This window comes from Leptodactylus fuscus, chromosome 1 (genome assembly GCF_031893055.1).
Source record: "Leptodactylus fuscus isolate aLepFus1 chromosome 1, aLepFus1.hap2, whole genome shotgun sequence".
In the NCBI taxonomy this organism is placed as follows: Eukaryota; Metazoa; Chordata; class Amphibia; order Anura; family Leptodactylidae; genus Leptodactylus; species Leptodactylus fuscus.
This window is the reverse complement of record NC_134265.1, coordinates 44199525-44223902: the sequence shown is the minus strand read 5'-3', so window position 1 is coordinate 44223902 and position 24378 is coordinate 44199525. Positions and strand designations below refer to the sequence as shown.

The window sequence follows — 24378 nt, the reverse complement described above, 5'->3', positions numbered from 1 at the left end:
CTGCTTTTTTTTGTTGCAGATTTTACTGCGGTTTTTTGAATGAAAGTCAGGAGTGGGTTGAGCAGAAGGAAAAAGTATAAGATCCCCCTTTCTATTTCCACTCCCTTTGTAGTCACTACTGGGTTTGGCTCAAAAAACTGCAGGAAAAATCTGCAGCAACAAAAAAAAGCTGCTTTTCTGCAGTGTGGGGCCTTGGTATCATCATATCTGGAAGAGAGGTCTTTGGGGTCCCTCAGGCTCCAGGGCCCAGATGCAACAGCTTTCTTTGCACCACCTATAACTACACCCCTTTATTAAAATTCCTGTCTTGTCCTGGACATGGGCGGTGCAGGACAGAAGAGGCAGAAATATGGAGTAGAGTTATGGAAGAGTCAGATCCTGAAAATAGATTCAGCAGCAGCCTGACACTGCCATGTAATACATGTTATGTAATGTGTAATAACTTAATTTACTACCTTGTAATCGGCACCTTGTAGGTGAATAATAATTGTGTTCTATGTCCCGGTAATAACCTTGTTATATAAACTGCACTGACCAGACACTGTTGGATCGTCATAGGGAACTGACAGACGTCACAGTGTATTCTAGTGTGCAAGATGTCCTTTAAGGGATAAGTGTCACATGTCAGGAATATCCCCTTAACCTGGTCTGAACCCTCTCACCTCTGCCAAGTTAGTCTTCTCTGCGCCGGGCTGAAGAGATCCAATCAGATTGAAACAGCTGTCCTCGGCTGAGAGACTGACTTGGTAAAATCCTACCTCATTGCAGCAAAGGTCTCTGGGAAGGTCGGGCATGATGTTAAAGGGAGCGCCCCTAGTGGGCTGCATGACTGAGGGACTGTCTCCCTATATTAACATCATGCATATTCTTCCCATGTCAGGAATAGGAAGGGATGTCATATGTGCAAAGCAAAACTACAATTTAGAGGAGGTCACAGAGTTACAATGACAGGATCCATTGTTAAATATTGCATGTGTGAACTGCTACCTGACCATTCTAAGGGTATGTTCACACTGATTTTGTTTGTGGATTTTGGTGTGTTTTCTCTGCTAAATCCACATAAAAAACACCAAACATTTCAGTAATCTGCGATTGCAATCTGCAATCTTTTTTGGTGCAATTTCTGCACATGCAGATAAACCCTATTATTAGTATTTACTGGTATGTAAATTACTACTGAGAAAGTGTCCCCTATCTTTCCATGTACTTACTATTGTCATTCATTGTACATATAAAACATTGTAATACATCATTTTAGAAAAAAGTGGCAACTTCTTCACCTTCCAGCTACCTGATGTCGCCTTTCCCTGGCCAAACTTTCTGCTAATGTTAAGAAGCCCCGTCATCAAACAATCCATCACTAAACATAGTGAGTAGGGCGAGGAGGGAGATGGAGTTGCAACATCTCATTCAGTATTTCAATGAGGTGAAACAGTAAGTGTGGAGAGAGAAATTAGGAATATTCCCCTACCACAGCAACCCCTCAAGGCTCAATTCATGACCCAAACTGACCTCCAGGCAAGTTATTAGACACTTGAGGAACCAGTTTATTTACTGTTAGTGGCTTCCTGGAGGAATCACCAAGTAGCAAATATTTGATCAGCAATCATTAACCCTTTCACTGCTGACATTGAATGTCATGGATTTAAAGGCTTACCACAGCTAGTATATTTGGGCTAGAGCTGCTTGCGTATTGTCATTCTTACTTATGGGTTAACCCCTTAACAACTGCCGATACATGTTTTAGGGGGGTTTCCAAGGGGCTAGGTTGTGCACTGCTGTAAAACATAGTGCTGCAGAATAATGGCTGCACAGAGCCTCAAGTTCAGTGCCCGAATGTCATCAGGTCTGTTTTCCCTTATAACAGAGACTGCTATGACCTACCCAATTATACAAAAGCCTCATCATGAATTAGGCGCATCCTCCCAACGCCCTTGTGCTTAGGTACTAATCTACGGCAGCCCCCGTGTGTAAATGATAGTGAATATGGTATGAGTGGTGACCCCGTCTATGCCCTGCCTGGAGCCCTGCTCACTTTTGGAAAAGTGGTGAGGTTGGCACAAGATGGCACTCATAATGAATGAAGCGCTCCCTTCGCTGACAAGGGACATCAAGACCGGCACACACTCTGCTAGTCTTGATGAATCCCCCCTCCAGGGTGTTATGGGTTTGTTATTACCTGTATTTTTATGCTCTTCTAAATTGTTTTCTTCTTGTTTTCCAGACATGGAGATGACTTGATTGTAACACCATTTGCTCAGGTGAGTGGCGGTGATATGTTCAACCCCATTATGAAAACTGAAAAATATATGTCCAGGATGGAACTACTGTATGCCAGACTTATAGGGAACCGTTAGCTAGAAGTGATTATGTATAGCAGTAAAGGGGTTAATGAGCGGCACTGTCTTGATATATTTCAGCAGACTTATTCATGAAGTTGCAAATCCCATTGCAGCAGTTTAAGAGGATCTGTCACAACACCCTACACCAGGTTCACACTAGCATTTACGTCCGCATGGGGACCTGAAAGATGGAGAGCCTGTCCAATTATAAAAGTGGTTACCCACGGACCCCATAGACTATATTGTGGTGTGTTGGGTTTCCAGAGGTTTTATACTGAAGCCAGTGGAGAGAGAAGTCCTCCTTGCAGGACTTTTCTCTCTGCCGTTTTAGGAGGAATCTGCAACGGGGTCTCCTAAGGCGAACTTAGCCTGACACGTCTGTTTTAGTAAGCGCTTGTATTTCCCATGAAAAAGTAATGCTGAATGATCGTAAATCTCTAGGTGGTGTCTTTCCTCTATTATTCCACCGAATAACACAGGAAATGCACAGGATCTAGGAGAAGGTTACTCCAGAATTGTCCTATTAGAGGGAGTTTCATTCTTATGTCAGGGCTCCTAATAGGCCCTCTGTAGGGTTTCTTATTTTAAACACTTATAGCATATCCACTAAATATGCCATAAATATTTGCTACGTGGGAGACTCCATTTATCAGGAACATTGGATTCCCTTGACCTCTGTTTCGCAAACAGGAAGCAGAGACAAAGAGGACGGACCGTTCATGTGCCCAGCTCTCCGAATTCCAAAACTACCAAGCACGTAACCCCTTTAAGGAGGTTGTCCCACAATGTAAAGTCTTCAGGACCTTTCTACCGTTCCACATTCATGAGAGGTCCTGCAAACAACCCCTTTAAAGTAGAGTTGTAGGATTGTAGGCAGTCTCATGCAAAACTCTTGAAATCCTCATAATATTCCACCTGTATTAGTACTTGACTTCTTGTGGCTCTCAAATATCAGAACAGGGTTCTCTGACCCTCAGGTTATCTTCTCCTGTACGGAATATCCCCGTCCGATAACCTGTCCATAATAAGGACATCATGGTCGGGTTTCTGACTAGTCCCAGACCCAGACCATAGAAAGTTCCTGCATTCATGGTCATATCCAATGGCCAGATAATAGACTAAGTCACCACGAAAATGATTAGAAAAAAACCTTTAAAAATTTCAAAAATATTTGCTTTTTAATTGCCTACAAATTTAAATATGTTCATGGGAAAATCTCTTCAATTAGAATGTGATTTTTTTTTTCCCCCTGTGTATTATTACTCTATAGTGTAATATATGGGTGTAGCACAGGCCGGAGCCGTCTGCCGTCTGTGCACTGAATTCCATTGTAATGTTCCAAATCTGCTGAGAGATTACATTGTCTCCTGCCGATTATGTGATTAAAATACTTTACTGATAACCAACTGCAAATGTTCTGGGTTATGACTCTTGCTACATATAATAAATGTTATGAGCAAACAGGAAAAAAATACAGAACCGGAGCTTAAGGGAGATTTCAAGGGCGCCTGTCACGAGAACCGGGCATATCAACCCAGTCCGCAGATCTGTAGTGCTGGTTTGATATGCTGAATACTGGCGACAGACTCCATTGGGATTAAAAAGAAAGGGTTAAAACATAAACTAAGCGTTACCTTAATGACCTTCTACCAGGTCTGCACTGGGCTCTACTTTCTGGTCTAGCCTTGACACTGGAAATACCTGGAAATTCTGACTTAACCAATCGCTAACCACAAAGGTGACCCCAGGGATTGGCTCAGTGGGTATTTCCTGTGTGTCAAAACGGGACAGGGAAGTTGAGATCGGTGAGCAAGTGTCAGAACAGCAGTGGTGAGATGTCACTGTATAGGGGATAGTGAATCCAATCCCCACATTGTGGGAAGATACATACAGCGGACACGCTGCAGTCTCTAATTCCGTTGCGTTTTTGGAAATCAGATTACGCCAACGGTTTCCCTATAGGTATAATGGAAGCAGAAAGTCCACATAGGAAACATCTGCGGATTTTCTGTGAAAAGTGCTATGGGAAAAACCGCAATATGCTGCCACCACAGTTTATCTTGCAGCACTTTTTTGCTGCGGCCCGCTACCTGGGGACTTAGCCTTAATCCACCATTACCATGTTTGGAGATCTATGTAATGTTATGTTGGCGTCTATGACTTTCCCATAGATATAGGCCTCCTTAGAGAAGGGGGCATAGAGAGTCACTAGAAGTATACAGGAATGTGGGCTATGTACTGTATACTATAAATGTACAGAAGCCATAAGCAGACATAACCAGACTAGTACGGAGAACTTCTCTCACTAATGATGAGTGACGGGAGCGCTCCATGTAATGTATGTAACCAGACGGCAGGGGATCCATATCTGACTCTCATAGTCTAGAGGTCTTCCTGGATATGTCTCTCCACAGGCTTCGAGTTACCATAATCTATGTTATTTTAATATCCTCCGGAGAGGGATTATGGCTGTGTTCTGTCTGTCTCCATCTCTAAACCCACAACCACAGTCTTGCACCTCCATGTAACACACCTAGAATACATGTATAACGCACCATAACACAATGCTTCCTCAGATAGCCATGGAAGCCTCAGTACTTGCATCATTTAGATAAGAAACCTATTACATATGGATCTGATTTTCCTTAAAGTCAATGCATATGTTGCCGGGATTTGTCACAATTTACATTGAGCCCTAGACTGCAAATTTTGTGCAATAGTTGAAAATTGTAGAATTGTGTGAGGCTCTGTTCACATCTGCGCTCGGGTTTCTGTTTTTTGGACAAACCTAATCCGTATAAAAAAGCAGTTATCTTAGGAAACCTGCAGACCCCATAGATTATAATGGGTTCCACGAGGTTTCCGCCTGAAAAGGAGCGAAAATGGCGGACATCAATTCACCGAGACATGTATTGTACAGACAGATGAATCAGCGCAGGATGCCTGACCTAAAAATGATGTAATATTAATAGGTGGGTATCATAGAAAATAATTGTAGATCTTTGCACTGTATAATGGATCGATATACATTTTTACACCAATTTCTGATGGTTTCCAAGATCTCTGCTTGCAGTCACTCAGTAGACCCTCCTTGTATGTTTCTGAATACGTGTATGAAATATTAACCTTTGATGATTTTTCATCCATTTGTCTAAGCCTGGATTTAGTCCATTGCATCTTTTAGTGGTCAGTTCTCCAGAAATGATTTGACCCACATATGAGCCGGCTCTTACTGAGCACAAAGTGTTTGCAGATATAATGGTGTTGGCCATTACATTTCAGATAGTACTCGGTCAGCCATTAGCTATTTCTTCCACTTCAATCCAGATGTGAACAGAGCCTTACAAACAAGGCATGTCTTGGACTCTTTCTACCTCTGCGGTGAAGACTTGACAAGGGAATGCCTATTGTTCTCTTAAATAACGCCATCAGACAGTTTAGTGGATTAAATCGGCCACAGCAGCCATTCTTTATTAGTAACAAACAACAACATTTATTAATGTACCAACATTTTTAACTGACCAACAATATCCCCAGCCACAGACGCCCTATGCGTCTATTCCCCTATACCCGTACCTAACTGACATAGGAGGTCCACAAAGCCTAAAACTTGTGGTCCTAAGGACCAACTACCATAACCTAACTCACCATTGGGTATTACCCCCATCCGTTCCCCTAGCTCGGGGACACCATTTGTTATATGTCCCTGGTGCGCAGTTTAACCAGATCCCCAATCCGTCCACATTTCCTCATGTCTATGGGGAGTCCAGCCCCTCCCACGGGCCCCCCCATCCCAAACATTTTAAAACAGCTCCGACTTCGAGGACCCCCCTCCCCCCGCCCAGTTACTGCGACAATTCTACATACAACCAAAACAAATCAAACAATCCACAAAAATGGAGGGTGGTTGGGGATGCCACTTTCTCCTTCGCTACCTGACTGGCGGGAATCTTCCTGCTCTTTCCTTTTTATACCCCCCTCACTTTTAACCCCTCCCCCTCTCTCCCCTCCTAACGGCTCTTCCTGATTTAACCCCTTCTGTCCTGTGTTCCCTCTCGTCATCCCAGTCATGAGGCCTGCCTCCTATGGCTGTGCCTCGTAGTTCGGCCTTACTTTATTGTAGATTTTTTGTTTTGGATGAGAAATACAGCACTGCCTATCACACTGTTTCCCTGACAGATACCATATCCAACGCTGGCAGACCCTGCTCTGAGTAAATGGGGTCCATGAGGCACCAGCAGTGTACACTATATAACGTGCTGAGGCTTCCACTATATACAGAAGGCTATGTACAGTCTATACACATACACTGAGCAGCTTCTTGTTCTGACACTTACCCATTTCTTTGATAGTGATCACCATCTAGTGGTCATGTAGAAGAATACACATAGATATGGCAAATTGTGCAAAAACTAGAAACACATCACAATAAAACAAAATGCTCTCTAAAGAAGACAAAAAATAAAACGGGACAGTTCTGACAATCCTGGTCATTTGGCTCATGTTAGCGGACTGAGATATCCTACCAGAACTAATGTTGTAGTATACATGGCTAGGGTGCTATATATGGTCCTTCCAAGTTTCATGCCTACTTGTTAGTACATCATTCACCATACCCATATCACTGCACTGACCTGATGGTAATATAGCAGGCATTTTGTACTTACGTCCAGGCACTAGACCTTGTACTAGTGCATTTATTTATACCACATACTAGGTAGTAATTGTGTAAGGATGTGACCCTTGATTCCATTCATGCAAATATATATATATATACTATTATAGTGTATGGATGCCTTAAAGGGGACTTTGCCATTAATAATGGTGGAAATCCTATGTCCGTTAAAAACAGATCAGTGAGTTCGGTCAAAAAAGAAAGACTGATGAAATTCCCCTGAAATAGGGGCCACACAGTGGCTCAATGGTTAGCACTGCAGCGCTGGGTCCTGGTGTTCAAATCCCGCCAAGGGCAAAAAACCATCTGCAAGGAGTTTGTATGTTCTCCCCGTGTCTGCATGGATTTCCATCCCATATTCCAAAAAGACATACTGATAGGGAAAAAATGTACATTGTGAGCTCTACGTGGGGCTCACAATCTACATTTAAAAAAAAAAAAAAAGAAAAAGAAAGAAATTCCCCTGAAATAGGGCAATTGGCATGAGCCTCATGAGGTTTTTTGCCTTCCCCTGGATCAACTCTGTAGGGGATTGTAGGGTTATAGGTTGGACTTGATGGACTGATGTCTTTATCCAACCTCATCTACTATGTAACTATGTAAATTCATTAAACAAAGATGCAAAATGGATGAGACTTGGTGATCAGAAATGGACGCGAAATAGATGCAAAAGGGGGGAACAAATGGACACAGTTGTCTGAGTATGGCTGTGTTCACATCTGGGGTGTAGTCTTGTTGGAGACTCCGTTGCAGTGTTAGTCTGAAAATTGGCAGAGGAAAAAGTCCTGCATGGAGGAATTTTTCCAGTGCCAGTGTCAGTTTTAAAATGATGGACACCCTGCGGACCCCATTATAGTCATGGGGTCCATCCGACTCCTTGCAACCGCGTTTTTAGTGATCCACCCATCCATTATTTTGGTCTTCTGGTGGATCAGAAGAATGGTTAGGTGATACTAGTGTGATCCAAGTGTAAGAACTTACAGCTGTGGTCTTGTATATCTCTAGCATTGACTAGGTGAATGTATACTGCGCCTTTCACTTACAGTATTCATGTTTACACCCTTTAGGTACTGGCCAGTCTCCGTACTGTAAGGAATAATTTTGCTGCACTAACCAACCTGCAAGATCGGGCACCCAGCAAGTAAGTGATAAATATAATACTTACCTTGTATACCTCCTGCTGTTGTACATACTGCCGTTTCTTTTCTTCCCACAAATTATATCATGTCAATTGTCAGGAAAGAGTTAAAGGAGGAGAAACCTAAATATAAAGAAAATCATTCTTGCACCATGTCATGTTCTCCTTGCTGGAATCATTCTCACCCGCAGGACAAAGGTGACATGTTATTTATGCCAAAAAGGTCATGAAGCTAAATTTAACCCCTTCCCACCAGTCATTACAATTTATTGACATGGTTCACTGAGGCCTACGAGCCTCTGGGGTTTAGTATTCCGTATCGCCCTGTAATAATGCAATCTTTGGTTGCATTAAAAATAAAAAGCCTTTATACTTGCCTATAGATGAGTCTCATCAGACTCCTCTCTGGTGCCCCAGGGGCCTGCACAGTTCTACGTCATGAACGTACACCCCGACTTCATTGCCCAAGTGCTGGAGGTACAGGACATGCGCACTGAAGCTGAGGTCTACTCAGAAGAACTGCGCCAATGTGGGGGGTACATTTTATTTATTTTTTTTTTTATTTTAGAATTATATTTTTATATCAGGGTTTTTATTTATTCGCATTAAAAACAATTACGTGACTGTGATAAAAAATCGTATCTAAAAGGAGAATATTGCTAAGACATCAACTGATATTTGATGAAAATGGTAAAAAAAAAAGAAGACGCAATTTGTCATTAGACTCAGGTCCCCTGTCACCTCTATTCTTAGCTTTGCAGAGTGCTGAAGGGGCTGGGGGTCTCATGTCTCTGCCTCCTCTGCACCTACTCTCTGTAATATGGCTCTACTTCTGCTGCTTGTACATAGAGAAGAGTGTGGTTGGTCACATGACCAAGAGTCGGAATGTCAGCACGGCAAGCAGAAGAGACCTCCTCCTATTGACTGCAAACCTAGGAACAGGGGTCATGAGGGATCAGCATATATTTTAGTAAGTAGTGCACAGGATGCATTGGTGAGCTTTTTATGTCCCGGCATGACCCCTTTACAAGCATAATAATAATTATTATTATATACCTTCCAACTTTCAAAGAACAGAAAGAGAGACAAAATGTGTGGCGTGCACAGCGCGCCGCATCAAATTTGGCTCCATCCACTTTTATGTTGACTCCACCCATTCTCATTAATTTTTCATGTGCCGCCACACAGTATAATCCTCCTACAGTCACCCGTAAATTATATGTCCCCCCTCTATCTCTCCCCCAGTTTCATATACCCCCTTCATCTGCCCACAGTTTCATTTCCCCCCATCTATGCCCCCAGTTTTGTCACCCTTCCATCGTCCCCCAGTTTCATGTCCCCCCTCCATCTCTGACCCCAGTTTCATGCCCCTCCTCCATCTCTGCCCCAGTTTCATGCCCCTCCTCCATCTCTGCCCCCAGTTTCATGTCCCCTCCCCTCCATCTCTGCCCCAGTTTCATGCCGTTCTCCACTCCCTCCCTCCCTTTCTTCATCTGCCCCGTTTCATGGGCCCCCTTCATTATGTTCCCCCTCACTCTCACTCAGAGAGTTGTAGGCGCGATGTGAGTGATGTCATCACACTGCGCCTACACATCCACTAGCCAGAGCGCAGCGGTAAAAGCAGGAGCTGAGCTGTGAGCTGAGCACCTATGTATTCAACTCCAGAGGACGCAGATGAGTTGAAACTGGGACATACCTCCCGCCGACCGGGACTGCGGGACAGGACACTGAATCCGTGAATGTCCCGCGGAATCCGGGACAGTTGGGAGGTATGATAATAATAATACAGACAGTGCAGTTTTTGTTCATGAGTGTAGCAGTAATTCAGCCACATGGCCAGCAGATGGTGCTGTTGCTTATCTGCAGAACAAGTTCTACCTTTCATCTGTTTTTATTCAGTAGCTCATACATAATGTTTTCTATTATATCTAACTTATAGGAGATCAGCAATGTGTAACCAACCATCCATCAATAAAGCAAGCATACCAGGTAAGACCAATCTCACGGTGACATGAATGTTCTTCCAGTAGTCCAGACGTCCACTTTTCTGCCAGAAAGATCATGAAAACCTTTCATAATGTTTAATGCCAATAGTCGGTGCTTGGTGTTTATGGCTCGATTTACAGATTATTATTCCAATAAATGCTTTGTTATCTTCAGTTATTCTGTGATTTTATATGATCTTTGGTGAGGAGATATAAGTGATGGATTTTTCATTCCCTGGACCATGATGAAAAAACTGCTTTTACCCCTTGTGGCGGTTGTCTAGGATTTGAAAACATGGTAGCTTTTTCCAGAAATGGTGCTACACCTCCCCCAAGTTGTGACATTGCTGCTAGTCTCCATAGAAGTGAATGAGGCTAAATTGCAGTACCGCACACAACCTGTGTGTGGCGCTCCTTTTTAGAAGAAAGCAGCCATGTTTTCTTAATTCTATAGAACCTCCTTAATGCTGAGAAGCCATGGTTCCTTTGTACTACTTGCTTATAATCTGCTTTATGTGGCTTTGGCATATTTAAAGGATAATTTCTGAGACCCCCCCACCTACCTGGAGAATGGGTTTCCCTTACCCCTGTTTAGTGACAGACACAAGTAGTCAGGTATAGACAGTAGCTGCTTATACCTGGCTCTTTCCATAAGGTCAATGCGAGTTACAGAAACCACTGCGACATATTGGAGTAAAGTGAAGGTTGCCATAAACAAATCGGCAACTTACCAGTTGGGTTGTCTCCATTAGGGGGCGTATCGCTGTACACTCTGACATTCTCTAGATCAGGGGTCCTCAAACTTTTTAAACAGTGGGCCGGAGGCAGAGCAGGTCGCACAGACATCGGGAGCGGTGCCCTCCAATAGCTAAAGTGAAGTGCGCTCCATGGCCTGGCCCGAGCTCCCCAGGAGTTTCATTATAAATGCACGCCTGTCGGCGTTGTCGGCGGGGCCAGACAGAAGTGCTTGGCGGGCCGCATGTGGCCTGCGGGCCGCAGTTTGAGAACCCCTGCTCTAGATAGTCCCACCATTGTCAGGCTATTCAGTAACCCATCCACGACAAAGAGAACCACACTCGCCATGATGTCATGAGTATTGTAGATATATACTCTACGCCATTTAGCCACCACTCCCCCCACCCCAAACGTTAGGCCCCAGGACGCTGTGTGATGATGGAAGTAAAGGCCTCAGAAGCGTCTCATATTAAAGAGAGTCTGTCAACATGTGCACTTTTCTCTCTGCATTTTTCGTGTGGAAACTGAGCGGAAACCACATGGACCCCATTATAGTCTATGGGGTCCGCAGGTTTCTTAAGGTAACCGCTTTTTTATGTGGCTTAGGTTTTCGTTTGGGGGGTCCCCAAGCAGACCCCCTGAACGGAAACCCATGCACAGATGTGAATGAAGCCTGAGATATCATTGTCATATGCAAATAAGCACAAAGCTGTAATGACAATATCCTCTAAAGTGCTCATTTGCATATTGATAAAACCGATAATACCATAGGCAGCAAATCACAAGGAGCAAACATTGCTTGATTCAGGTGACCCTAACCTATCTATCTGCGGGGCTGGATCGACATGCTGTGTTTTGGTGACAGACTCCCTTTAAGTTGTCGGCGTATTCTAAGATCAGTATATTAATGTTGTTCTCTAAGGCAGTTTGTTCAATGATATATTTTGCCAAAGCGTTCCTTTAAGACTCCAAAGATTTGACTCACTGCATCTAGAAATCTCTGCTCTCCTTCATCCCTACCTGGTGCGGTGACTGTACCCCTGTGAGTCCACTAGATGTCAGCATTGAGCTATAGCTCTGGCTTCTTGTGATTAGTTTTTGACCAGTGAAGTCATTGGAGGATTGCATTGTAAGTGACGGCTGGCAGCCCTGGCATCAAATCTATCTCCTAATCTCTAACTGCAGATTGCAGATTACTCAGCAATTTAGGAAGACATGAGGATTACCGTCTGTCAGATGCTAGTATAACTGGGACAACTACAGCTGTAGATTATATGAGGGTCAATATGCAATGTAATGTATGGAGAACATACACTGGGGTATAATATACTAGAGGTGGGGGGCATTTATGTAGATCTAGTAGTGATTTATGGCTGATTTTTACGGTGTCGCTTTAAGTTCATGACTCCTAAACCTCCAAGAAATGTCTAAAATAATAATAATCGGCACGCAGCGCCTTCTAACTTTAATAATGGCTGATATTATACACAGCTGGCTATGTGCGCTGCAATAAATCCAGTGATCTGGCGTTCGGCCCGTATTACACCGAGTGTTTTCAAAACATCCCCGATGCCAAGTCCTAAACCTCTTGCCCTGTACCAGCAGGCGCCAGATGTGGTCCAGCTGCCAATCCAAAATGCTTTGCATTAATACAGTTTGAATTTTAATAGGAAAACTCAAATACATAAGTCCTGTGTGTGCCTGGGGCGCCCTGTGCCCACCCCCCAGTTATACAGTATATGAAGACCACAGTATTCTCTGACTAAACAGTTAAAGGGCCTGCGAGAGGAGAGCGGGTAAAGGTCCTGGACCAGAGCGGTCTGACCTTTGAACCCTTTCGTTGGGACATCTTAAATTTTTTCAATAGAACAGTCTTGGTTTGTCTTATCCCCGGTACCACGATCTGTAGGACGTTCCATTTCTAATAATAGTCATTCATTGTATTACAAATGTTGGATAATAGTATGGGCAAAGGGTCCTGGACCCCCGTCCTATCCACTTAAATTATGGGATTTATCCAGCTCTGCCTGCCCTTTGTATCCTGCTGTATTTTCTAGGCATGAATAATGTATAATGTAACTTACTACTGTATAGTGGCTTTTATTTTAACATATTACCACTATACAGTATAACTTTGTTGTTTGGACATACAGATTCCATATACATGTTCCTGGGTTCTGACCTAGGATTCCATCTCTGCAAGACTTACCACTGAGTTGCCCATTGGTACATAAGGGTTTGATTATGGCACTATTATGCATGTACTGTATGGCGGTTTTATATAGCGTACTATTATACATACAGTATTCAAAACGGATGCTAAGACATTTTCCTCCAAAATGAAAGAGGATGTGAGGACACACAGTGGCCTTCTCCAAGAGCCTCCACAGACCTTGGCCCTGTCTGCACATACTAGAAGTAAGTGGGAATACGGGTCATTTTTTAAGGTTTAAAGAGGACCTTTCACGTCCTCGGACACTGGCAGTATTACATACCGCTAGAAAGCTGACAGTGTGTTGAGTTCAGCTTTGACAGTACATACCTGGGTGTCGGAAATATTGGTGATGTCAGTTTCAGCACTTATATCTCTTCTCCATTAGAAGAATTGGCCTTACAACCACCTTTAACAGCACAAGGCTATTGTGGTGGGTGGAGGGGATGCATTCCCTACCGCCCAGCGATGATGCTTGGCTATAAAGCCCAACCTTCTGACAGTGGAGAGATATCGGTGCCGAAATTAACAGCACTGATATCTCTGGCACCTGACCATTAAAACTAAGTGCGCACTGTCAGCTTTCTAGCAGTATATACTGCCAGAGTCAGAGGAGAGAAAGGGGCCCCACGGGATGGAAACCCATAGGTATAATTGTAACAGAAAGTGCATGGAGGAAAACTCTGCAAACTTTCTTTTTAAAGCTCTGCGGGAAGAACCACGATGCATTGTCGACACGGTTTTTCCCGTAGCGCTTTTTAGCTGCTGGAAGTCCCTTAGCGACGTGGACGGCAACACTGCAGGACATACAGTACAGAGATCCTGAGGCTCGTGTTGCAGATTCTGTGGCCGTTTTCGAGGCAGAATCCAAATTCCTCCATGTGAACCTACCCAGTCTGCACAGCTGTATACATCCCTTCTCAGAATCTCAGTCTTGTGTCCCTTCCAAAAGTTAGCAAAGATTAATAGCAGAACAAGTTTTTACATTGCAGGAATTGTGGGGTGCCCTAGCTTGGGGTTTCCTCCGTCTTGTCCTTATCTACCAAGCCTTCCAGGGTCTGTAGGTTTTCACGTGCTAGGACGTGTTGCATTGCTATACATGGGGTAATGATGAATATTCTGACTATTATAAAGTACTTTTGCTTATGGTAAATCCCTGCGGCTTGGGACTAATCGTTTGCTCAGTGTTTGCTTTGGCATTATGCAGGGATTTATAGGAGGAGATGGGACGCCGCTCTCTGCTCTTCCAGTTACATAAGGACTTGTTATTTAAGCGACTTTACTCTCCGTAATGAAAGCAGACTGCAGAGGAATAAGGTGGAAGTGGATTAAAAGCCTACAAATTTGTGTAGGCCGTTGTGACGTCGGCTGTCACCTACAAAGACTGTAATTCTGTTTAGGAATGCGGCTATTTGGAGGATCTATGTATCTGCCACATGGTACTTATAGCTAATTGTTGTTATTGTATAATGTACTCCGGTGAAATTTTTATGCCAGGCTTGCGCAGTTAAGTTTAATTTAGCGCTGCGTGGAAGCAGAAACATTTATGTCTTAGGAAATTGGTGGGTCGCCACGTTAACCCCTTTGTAACAGTTTTGACTAGAAATTTTTCCTTTCTTCTCATTCTGCCCTGCATGTACTGTAGATGACGCTGTACAAGGCCTTATTCTGTGCACGAAACGTACTGTATTTGTGTGCTTTGGACTGTGTATATCGTCAATGTGCTAGCTTATTCTTTCGCGGCTAGCAAACTGACCACATCTCTGTGGCCCTATGCCCATGTATTGTCACGGCCCATGTATGGGGCTGCGAGTGTTGGGCAAAGATAAGAATATGGTCCAATTCCAATTTGCAGCCCAGGCTCATCAATATCAGTGGATGGAGCCACGGGTGACGCACGGGATCACGGTCTCACTACACACACACAGTCGTGCGGCTTATATTAATCTATATTAGAGATGAGTGAGTACTGTTCGGATCAGCCGATCCGAACAGCACGCTCCATAGAAATGAATGGATGCACCTGGTACTTCCGCTTTGAAGGTGGCCGGCCGCTTAACACCCCGCGTGCCTACGTCCATTCATTTCTATGCGAGCGTGCTGTTCGGATCGGCTGATCCGAACAGTACTCGCTCATCTCTAATCTATATTCATGGCAAAACCACCGTCGACCATTCAACAGCACTTTACAAATATTGTCAGAGATATTGCCATCACTCTCTATCCCATATAGGGCTCGCCATCTAAATTCCCTATCAGTCGGTCTTTGTAATGTAGGAGGAGACCGAAGTACCCGGAGGAAACCCACGCAAGTACTGGGAGAACATACAAACTCCTTGCAGATGCTTTTTGTTTTCTGTCTTCACCTTCACCTGCCTCCTTGCAGAAGCTTGTATATCCTGGACAACCACTTTAAAGTTTTATATTCTCATGATTCACCTCGAGCAGCTCTTGACACATTCAGGCTGCGCATGTGCAAAGAAGCCAGGTGTATTCTCCTTGTCATAGGGACACACAGCAGGTCTGTATTATGACAGCAACTATTCTTGTAGACTACATAAAGAAGTTTTCCATGATGAACTATCCTAAGGAGAGGTTATTAATATCAGATCAGTGTGGGTCCAACACCCAGCACTCCCACTGATCAGCAGCAGACGATACACAGAGAACAAAGCAGAAAGCAGACAGCTCTGTTCCCTGTACAGTGGCAGAGCTGAGTCACTGTAGTTTATGTGCCATTCGAGTGATCGGGAGCTGATGTGTAATACCCTGGTCTGGCCACTACACAGAGAATGGAGCTGTCTGATTCTTGATCCATTAACTGTATATCAATTTCTGAGAACAGCTTCTAGATGGGGGTGCTGGGTGTCACCGATCTGATATTGATGAGCCTTCCTTATGATAGGCCATCAATATACTTATGTTGTTAAATTTACATTATACTCCAGAGCTGCATTCATAGTTATCCTAAATGATATTGGATATAGTCATCATCAGATTACTGTTCTGTGTCTAATATAAAGACTACACTTGCCAGAATTCAAGTCCCATAGCAAGCTATGCACATAAGCAAGGGGTTCTGTGAGATTTCAGCTCTGAAGCTTGAAGTACAGTGAATTCAGCTCTGGACTATAATACAGTAGCAGTGTGATAAGAAATGTAATGCGCTTATTGTTGCAGTAGATAATGATGTCCCAATATATCCTGAACCATCCTATAGTTTCTGTAATTTACCTTATCCTACCATACTGCATGCCATCAATGTATGGTTTGTGGAATCCCGCTGCCAAGAGCCCTACAACCCCATCAAATCAATGGGGCAGCAAAACTCATCAATGCAGTAACTAACACATCCACGACCATATACATGTGGCTCTGTGTGGTACTGCAGCTCAGACTATTCAGATGAAAAGGTTGAAGTAAAATATTTCTTTTATTCTGAATATTCCTTTGGCTGGAGGCCTACCATAACTTGGTGACCTGTCCTAGAGAGAGAACATCAATCTAAAATGTAAAGCGTAGAAGAACTTATATGCTATTACACAATTTATAGTCACAATGCTTAGGTATATTGGATAGGATCACTTTTTATTCTTTAAAGGGGCTCTATCACTGGGAAAAGTCATTTTTAACTAATCACATCTTTGCATAGGCTTTAGAAAGTCTATTCCACACCTACCTTTAGTATGTAGATTGCCTCAGTGGTTTCTGAATAAGTCCGTTTGTATTCATATGCTAATGAGCTTCCAGCCAGGACAGGAAGTTCCCAGCAGCACTCGTCCCTGCTATTATCTTCTATGTGTGTGTGCAAACAGGAAGCTAAGTCATCAGCAGCAGCAGCCTGTGCTGTATACACCCATAGGAAACAATAGCAAAGAGGGTGCACGATGTATCGTGCACCCAGTCTAATTAGCATATGAATAAAAACGGACTTATTCAAAAACCACTGAGGCAATCTACATACTAAAGGTAGATGTGGAATAGCCTTTCTAAAGCCAATGCAAGGATGTGTTTAGTTAAAAATGACTTTTCCCAATGATAGAGCTCCTTTAATCACACTAAATACCTTCATGACACAGGGGTGTAGAGCTTAGGTGTACTGGCTTAAAAATGTGGCCATTGGGTTGATCAGCTGATCACCTCGGGTTCCACTTCTGGTAGCTAGGGTACTAGGAATGAAACAGCTGATTTGCTCGGATGAATCTGTATCCAACCTGCTGCAGGGCAAATGTAGTTTTAGGGGCTGATTTTGAAGTGAAATCCGCTGTCAAAAAACTCCCCTTTGCCCACGTGTGAACTAGCCCTTACATGGTGTCTATTCAAGTACTTTATCATGCATGTAATTCAAAGGCAGCTGACGTCTACCAGAATGAGAGCCAGTATACAGAGCGACTCATCATTCTGGATCATAGGGGGTTCTCAAATATAGGATTCTCCTCAATAATCCCTTTTAATTGGGCATTTGAACAGGGTTCGCATCATGAGATAACCCTTTAAATTGCCCTAAGGCCGATTTCATACGGCTCCATTTTTTCTTTCCTGATCCGAAAGATCTTTGTCATAGTATTCTATGGTTCAGTAATGCCTTGGAGGGTGCGGGAGGTGTATTTGTAATGTCCCCAGTTTCTGTAAGATACCCTGCTCTATGTCAAGTAAAAACTGAGTTATGATGATCTATAAACACCCTGTCTCCTAAGTGTTATTCTTGAACGACCATCATGGGCACTCCAACCTTATCCGGCTCAGGAGGTTTACAACTATTAGTATGTGCCTGGGGATAACACTACGACCACCATCAGACACCCTGCAGATGAAAACACCAGCCTAGGAGAGGAACTGGAGGAGTTCGTCAAGACTCAACATTCTTGCCGCCATTATCATTACAACTACTACTTCTCCGAGCCTCCGGGTTGCTGCACGTTGTGGGCAATGTGATATTAGACTAAGTGTGTCTATGCACGATATGGCTTTCTGGTGTGATATAGACTACTATCCCGTGTACTGTGCTATGGAATATGCCAGCACTATACTCCCTACCTGTAGGGATTGTAGGGTTATAGATTGGACTTGATGGACTAATGTCTTTATCCAACCTCGTCTACTATGTAACTATGTAACATGCTACAAACGTTGCCCCTTTGTTTGGTATTATGTCATCTATCACCTTTTCGCAACCTCCAAATGAAATACATTTCTATAAAACCCGTCACACGTCATCGCCGATTATAATATCTGCCATTGTCCAGGACGACAAGGCCATTGTGCAGCCTGTTAGATGGGCGCCCCGCAACCCGCCGCCGAATTCTATATGAATTTTACATCACTGCGTTTTCAGCCGTTCTGCATGATTGTGACAATATATAAACACGCAGATCAGGTTCGCTCCCTATCACCTAGCAACGTTTAGCTAGTGACATCAGAGCAGAGCCATCCCAACCAGATCTCTGGAGTTACAGCTTTCCTCTGTGGAAAAATCACTTACATATCTCAGTTAATCATTCAGGATGCAGAAGGGACAAAAAAAATCAGAAACACGACTCATTTATACAGCGACAGAAAACAAATGTTCCATAGATGTTTATTATCTCCTGCCAAGTGTCATTATTCCATATCGTAATGTAAACCGAACTGCTCTGGACGTCTGACGTCTGCAACGCTATATAGGTGTACATGCTTGGAATGAAGTAGCAGAGCCGAGCTTGTCATAGGTAAAACCACCGCAATATGTCGCTTTCAATGGATAATGCAAAAAATAAAATTATAAGAATTTACATTGTCCTTATTTTATAGGATCATAAATACGACCCTGAATCCTTACAGGCTCAATGCGAAAAGCAGATCTTTTTTTGAAAGAATAATTTTTCGTATTATCACCTCTATGATTTTTATTTAGTGCCATCATATTCCTCAGAGCATAACAGACAATGTCAACACTGTCCCATATAGGGACATCTACATTCCCTATTAGTATCTCTTTAGAGTGTCACAGTACAGGGATAATATACACAGTGATGTCACAGTACAGGGATAATATACACAGTGATGTCACAGTACAGGGATAATACACACAGTGATGTCACAGTACAGGGATAACACACACAGTGATGTCACAGTACATGGATAATACACACAGTGATGTCACAGTACACGGATAATACACACAGTGATGTCACAGTACAGGGATAACACACACAGTGATGTCACAGTACATGGATAATACACACAGTGATGTCACAGTACACGGATAATACACACAGTGATGTCACAGTACAGGGATAATACACACAGTGATGTCACAGTACAGGGATAATACACACAGTGATGTCACAGTACAGGGATAATATACACAGTGATGTCACAGTACAGGGATAATATACACAGTGATGTCACAGTACACGGATAATACACACAGTGATGTCACAGTACAGGGATAATACACACAGTGATGTCACAGTACAGGGATAATATACACAGTGATGTCACAGTACAGGGATAATACACACAGTGATGTCACAGTACAGGGATAATACACACAGTGATGTCACAGTACAGGGATAATACACACAGTGATGTCACAGTACAGGGATAATACACAGTGATGTCACAGTACACGGATAATACACACAGTGATGTCACAGTACAGGGATAATACACACAGTGATGTCACAGTACAGGGATAATACACACAGTGATGTCACAGTACAGGGATAATACACACAGTGATGTCACAGTACAGGGATAATACACACTGTGATGTCACAGTACAGGGATAATACACACAGTGATGTCACAGTACAGGGATAATACACACAGTGATGTCACAGTACAGGGATAATACACACAGTGATGTCACAGTACAGGGATAATACACACTGTGATGTCACAGTACAGGGATAATATACACAGTGATGTCACAGTACATGGATAATACACACAGTGATGTCACAGTACAGGGATAATATACACAGTGATGTCACAGTACAGAGATAATATACACAGTGATGTCACAGTACAGGGATAATACACACAGTGATGTCACAGTACAGGGATAATACACACTGTGATGTCACAGTACAGGGATAATACACACAGTGATGTCACAGTACAGGGATAATACACACAGTGATGTCACAGTACAGGGATAATACACACTGTGATGTCACAGTACAGGGATAATATACACAGTGATGTCACAGTACATGGATAATACACACAGTGATGTCACAGTACAGGGATAATATACACAGTGATGTCACAGTACAGAGATAATATACACAGTGATGTCACAGTACAGGGATAATACACACAGTGATGTCACAGTACAGAGATAATACACACAGTGATGTCACAGTACAGGGATAATACACACAATGATGTCACAGTACAGAGATAATATACACAGTGATGTCACAGTACAGGGATAATACACACAGTGATGTCACAGTACAGGGATAATACACACAGTGATGTCACAGTACAGGGATAATACACACAGTGATGTCACAGTACAGGGATAATACACACAGTGATGTCACAGTACAGGGATAATACACAGTGATGTCACAGTACAGGGATAATACACACAATGATGTCACAGTACAGAGATAATACACACAGTGATGTCACAGTACAGGGATAATACACACAGTGATGTCACAGTACAGGGATAATACACACAATGATGTCACAGTACAGAGATAATACACACAGTGATGTCACAGTACAGGGATAATACACACAGTGATGTCACAGTACAGGGATAATACACACAATGATGTCACAGTACAGAGATAATACACACAGTGATGTCACAGTACAGGGATAATACACACAGTGATGTCACAGTACAGGGATAATATACACAGTGATGTCACAGTACAGGGATAATACACACAGTGATGTCACAGTACAGGGATAATATACACAGTGATGTCACAGTACAGGGATAATACACACAGTGATGTCACAGTACAGGGATAATACACACAGTGATGTCACAGTACATGGATAATACACACAGTGATGTCACAGTACAGGGATAATACACACAGTGATGTCACAGTACAGGGATAATACACACAGTGATGTCACATTACAGGGATAATACACACAGTGATGTCACAGTACAGAGATAATATACACAGTGATGTCACAGTACAGGGATAATACACACAGTGATGTCACAGTACAGGGATAATACACACAGTGATGTCACATTACAGGGATAATACACACAGTGATGTCACAGTACAGAGATAATATACACAGTGATGTCACAGTACAGAGATAATATACACAGTGATGTCACAGTACAGGGATAATAAACACAGTGATGTCACAGTACAGAGATAATACACACAGTGATGTCACAGTACAGGGATAATAAACAAAGTGATGTCACAGTACAGGGATAATACACACAGTGATGTCACAGTATAGGGATAATAGTCACAGTATAGGGATAATACACACAGTGATGTCACAGGAGAGGGATGATAAAAAAGTGATGTCACAGTACAGGGATAATACACACAGTGATGTCACAGTACAGAGATAATATACACAGTGATGTCACAGTACAGGGATAATACACACAGTGATGTCACAGTACAGGGATAATACACACAGTGATGTCACATTACAGGGATAATACACACAGTGATGTCACAGTACAGAGATAATATACACAGTGATGTCACAGTACAGAGATAATATACACAGTGATGTCACAGTACAGGGATAATAAACACAGTGATGTCACAGTACAGAGATAATACACACAGTGATGTCACAGTACAGGGATAATAAACACAGTGATGTCACAGTACAGGGATAATAAACAAAGTGATGTCACAGTACAGGGATAATACACACAGTGATGTCACAGTATAGGGATAATAGTCACAGTGATGTCACAGTATAGGGATAATACACACAGTGATGTCACAGGAGAGGGATGATAAAAAAGTGATGTCACAGTACAGGGATAATAGCTACATTGTTGTCACAAAACAGGGATAATAAACACATGTCTCAAAATGGGAATAATAGCTACAGTGATGTCATAGTACAGGAATAATGCTCACAGTGATGTCAGTAGAGGTATAATACACACAGTGATCGCAGTTAAAGTGAAATTGCAGAATTTCCGCTGCAGATTTTTTTCAGCAGTGTGTGAATGGCATTAGCCAGAATCCCATCCACTTTGCAGGTACTATAATATGCTGTGTTTTTTGCTGCAATGTTTCCACCACGGTCAAAGCGTTGCATATTCACAACATGGGCCCCAGCCTCAAATGGAGAAAAATAATGATCTCAAATTATTTCAGAGGAGACTGTGTCTTCTTGCCCACCATGTGACAGCCATACGTGGTCTGTCTGAGCGATCTTTGCATGAGTCTGTGTTTGATCATCAATCTTGAGATCACATACTAATAATGAATATGACACATCTTCTTGCTTCACATTCTCTCAGTGTATAAGACGCGGCGTGTGTAATTGCTTACTGTATCTTACCACAATTCCAAGCAGATGAACCTTGAGGCATAATGAGTGACGTGTGTGACTATTGTAAGAAAACATAGGGGCTCCTTTGTCACACAATAGTCATCCTTAGAGAAAGGTTTCTTTGTGAATTCTCGAGGTGTTTACCCTGACATTGAGAGTCAGTATACAGGGTAGTATACCGGTTGGACAACTTGTGGTCCTCCAGCTAAACTGCAGTATTCATTAAAAGGGGTTGTCCAGGATGAGAAAAACATTATATTTGTCAACCTGTGAATGGACTGTGCCTGGTATAGGAGATGGCCCTGATCTAGAGAAGAGCTGCGATACCACACATGATCTGTGGACAGTTATGGCACTGTTGGGTTGGGTGTTTCTAGGAAAGTTATAGTGATTCATTGGCTAGATAAGCTGAGCTGTGTTCTAGCAAACTGTAAAATATTTCACTAAAGTTGTTTTACTAAATATGGCCTCCACTTTTTCCATAAATACTTTAGATAATGAAATGAGCAAAAATTTGTGTGCTCAGTAGGGAGAACTGTGCAGCCATATAGTTACAGCTGCACAGTCCTCTCTATCATCTCCCTGCACTGATCACAATGTGGCCACCTCCTATTATATCTAGGACATAGTTGCAGCATGGAAGAGTAAGCAAACCATTGGACCCCAGATATGCAGCATTAACCCTTCCATTGCCATCCACCAGAGGTCTTAGTATTAACTATTTAAACCTCCTAGACCCCTTCACCATTCATTGATATAGGCCACCGGGGATCCCTACATTAACCCACTCCTTAGACCACCAGGGATACTGGAATTATCCCCACACAATGCCTTAGGCCACCAGGTATACTGACATTGTTTCCTCAGTGCCCTAGACCACCAGGGGTTGGGGTCGGTTGAAGTGGTGAGAGTTCCTTCAAATCCAAAGTAACCTGGTATTTTCATGGTAAAACCCCATTTCCTCCAGGACTGCTGACAACAGAACTGCAAAACTAAGCCAAAAAATTCAGTCCCGTGTCAGAGGGACATGCTGGCTCACTCTAACTCTACATGCTTCTACAAATTCCCATTGGGTGCTGTTGGCATTACTATTAGAAAGCCTCCACAGACGTTTGTGTTGTGTCTAATGAATGCCCACGTCAGTCCGACGTATGAGCGACGCTGTTGGATAAAGTATTTGGGGCAAGGGCTGGTTGACGCTTAAGCAAAGCCAATAAGAACTGTTACAGCTGTCACTAATAAGTAAGAAAACCAGGATACTTAAGGAATGAGAATGCGAATTACCCAGCAATAATCCTTGTTACATAACCAGGCATTCTTCATGGACTGACCTTAAATTGGATCCCAGCGACTAATACGCTAGGTTATTAACAGGTTATGATCACATCACAGTGCATTCAATCTAGTTAGGAACATCAGATGTCTGTATGTCAGAAGGCTCTGAGCGAATAAGACTATTACAATAGATGGACGTCAAGCTGTGTGTATTGTGCTCTGTGTCCTGGCACATTACCTGCGCATGGGTACATCAGTATTAAGGTGTACGCGCTAAAGTAGGGGACACACAAACACTTATCTGCAGTTTTCATAAGTCTTTAGTATGTAGATATACTCGAGTCATCTCATTTTCCCAACTTCTGTTCATTCATGTCAAGAAAGCTGGGAGACAACTTGAAGCTCTTGGGCACCAATGGAAAATCTGTAATGCCCCTACCTTGTGCCATTTATGGTATATCTTATAAGCTAGAGTAATCTTGAGGGTCCCCTCAGGGTCCAGAACTCAG

The 24378-nt window shown here is 42.9% G+C and overlaps 1 protein-coding gene across 8 annotated transcripts in view; it reads left to right on the top strand.

Annotated features, from left to right (window-relative positions):
- The window catches only part of PDE4D (phosphodiesterase 4D), a 919557-nt gene that overhangs the window by 781452 nt on the left and 113727 nt on the right, over positions 1-24378 (top strand). For all 8 annotated transcript variants that reach the window (XM_075269766.1, XM_075269764.1, XM_075269765.1 and 5 more), the window contains 3 exons: positions 2225-2261; positions 8085-8158; positions 10095-10144. In XM_075269766.1, coding sequence (XP_075125867.1) covers positions 2225-2261; positions 8085-8158; positions 10095-10144 — 161 coding nt within the window. The remainder of the gene's footprint in view (positions 1-2224; positions 2262-8084; positions 8159-10094; positions 10145-24378) is intronic.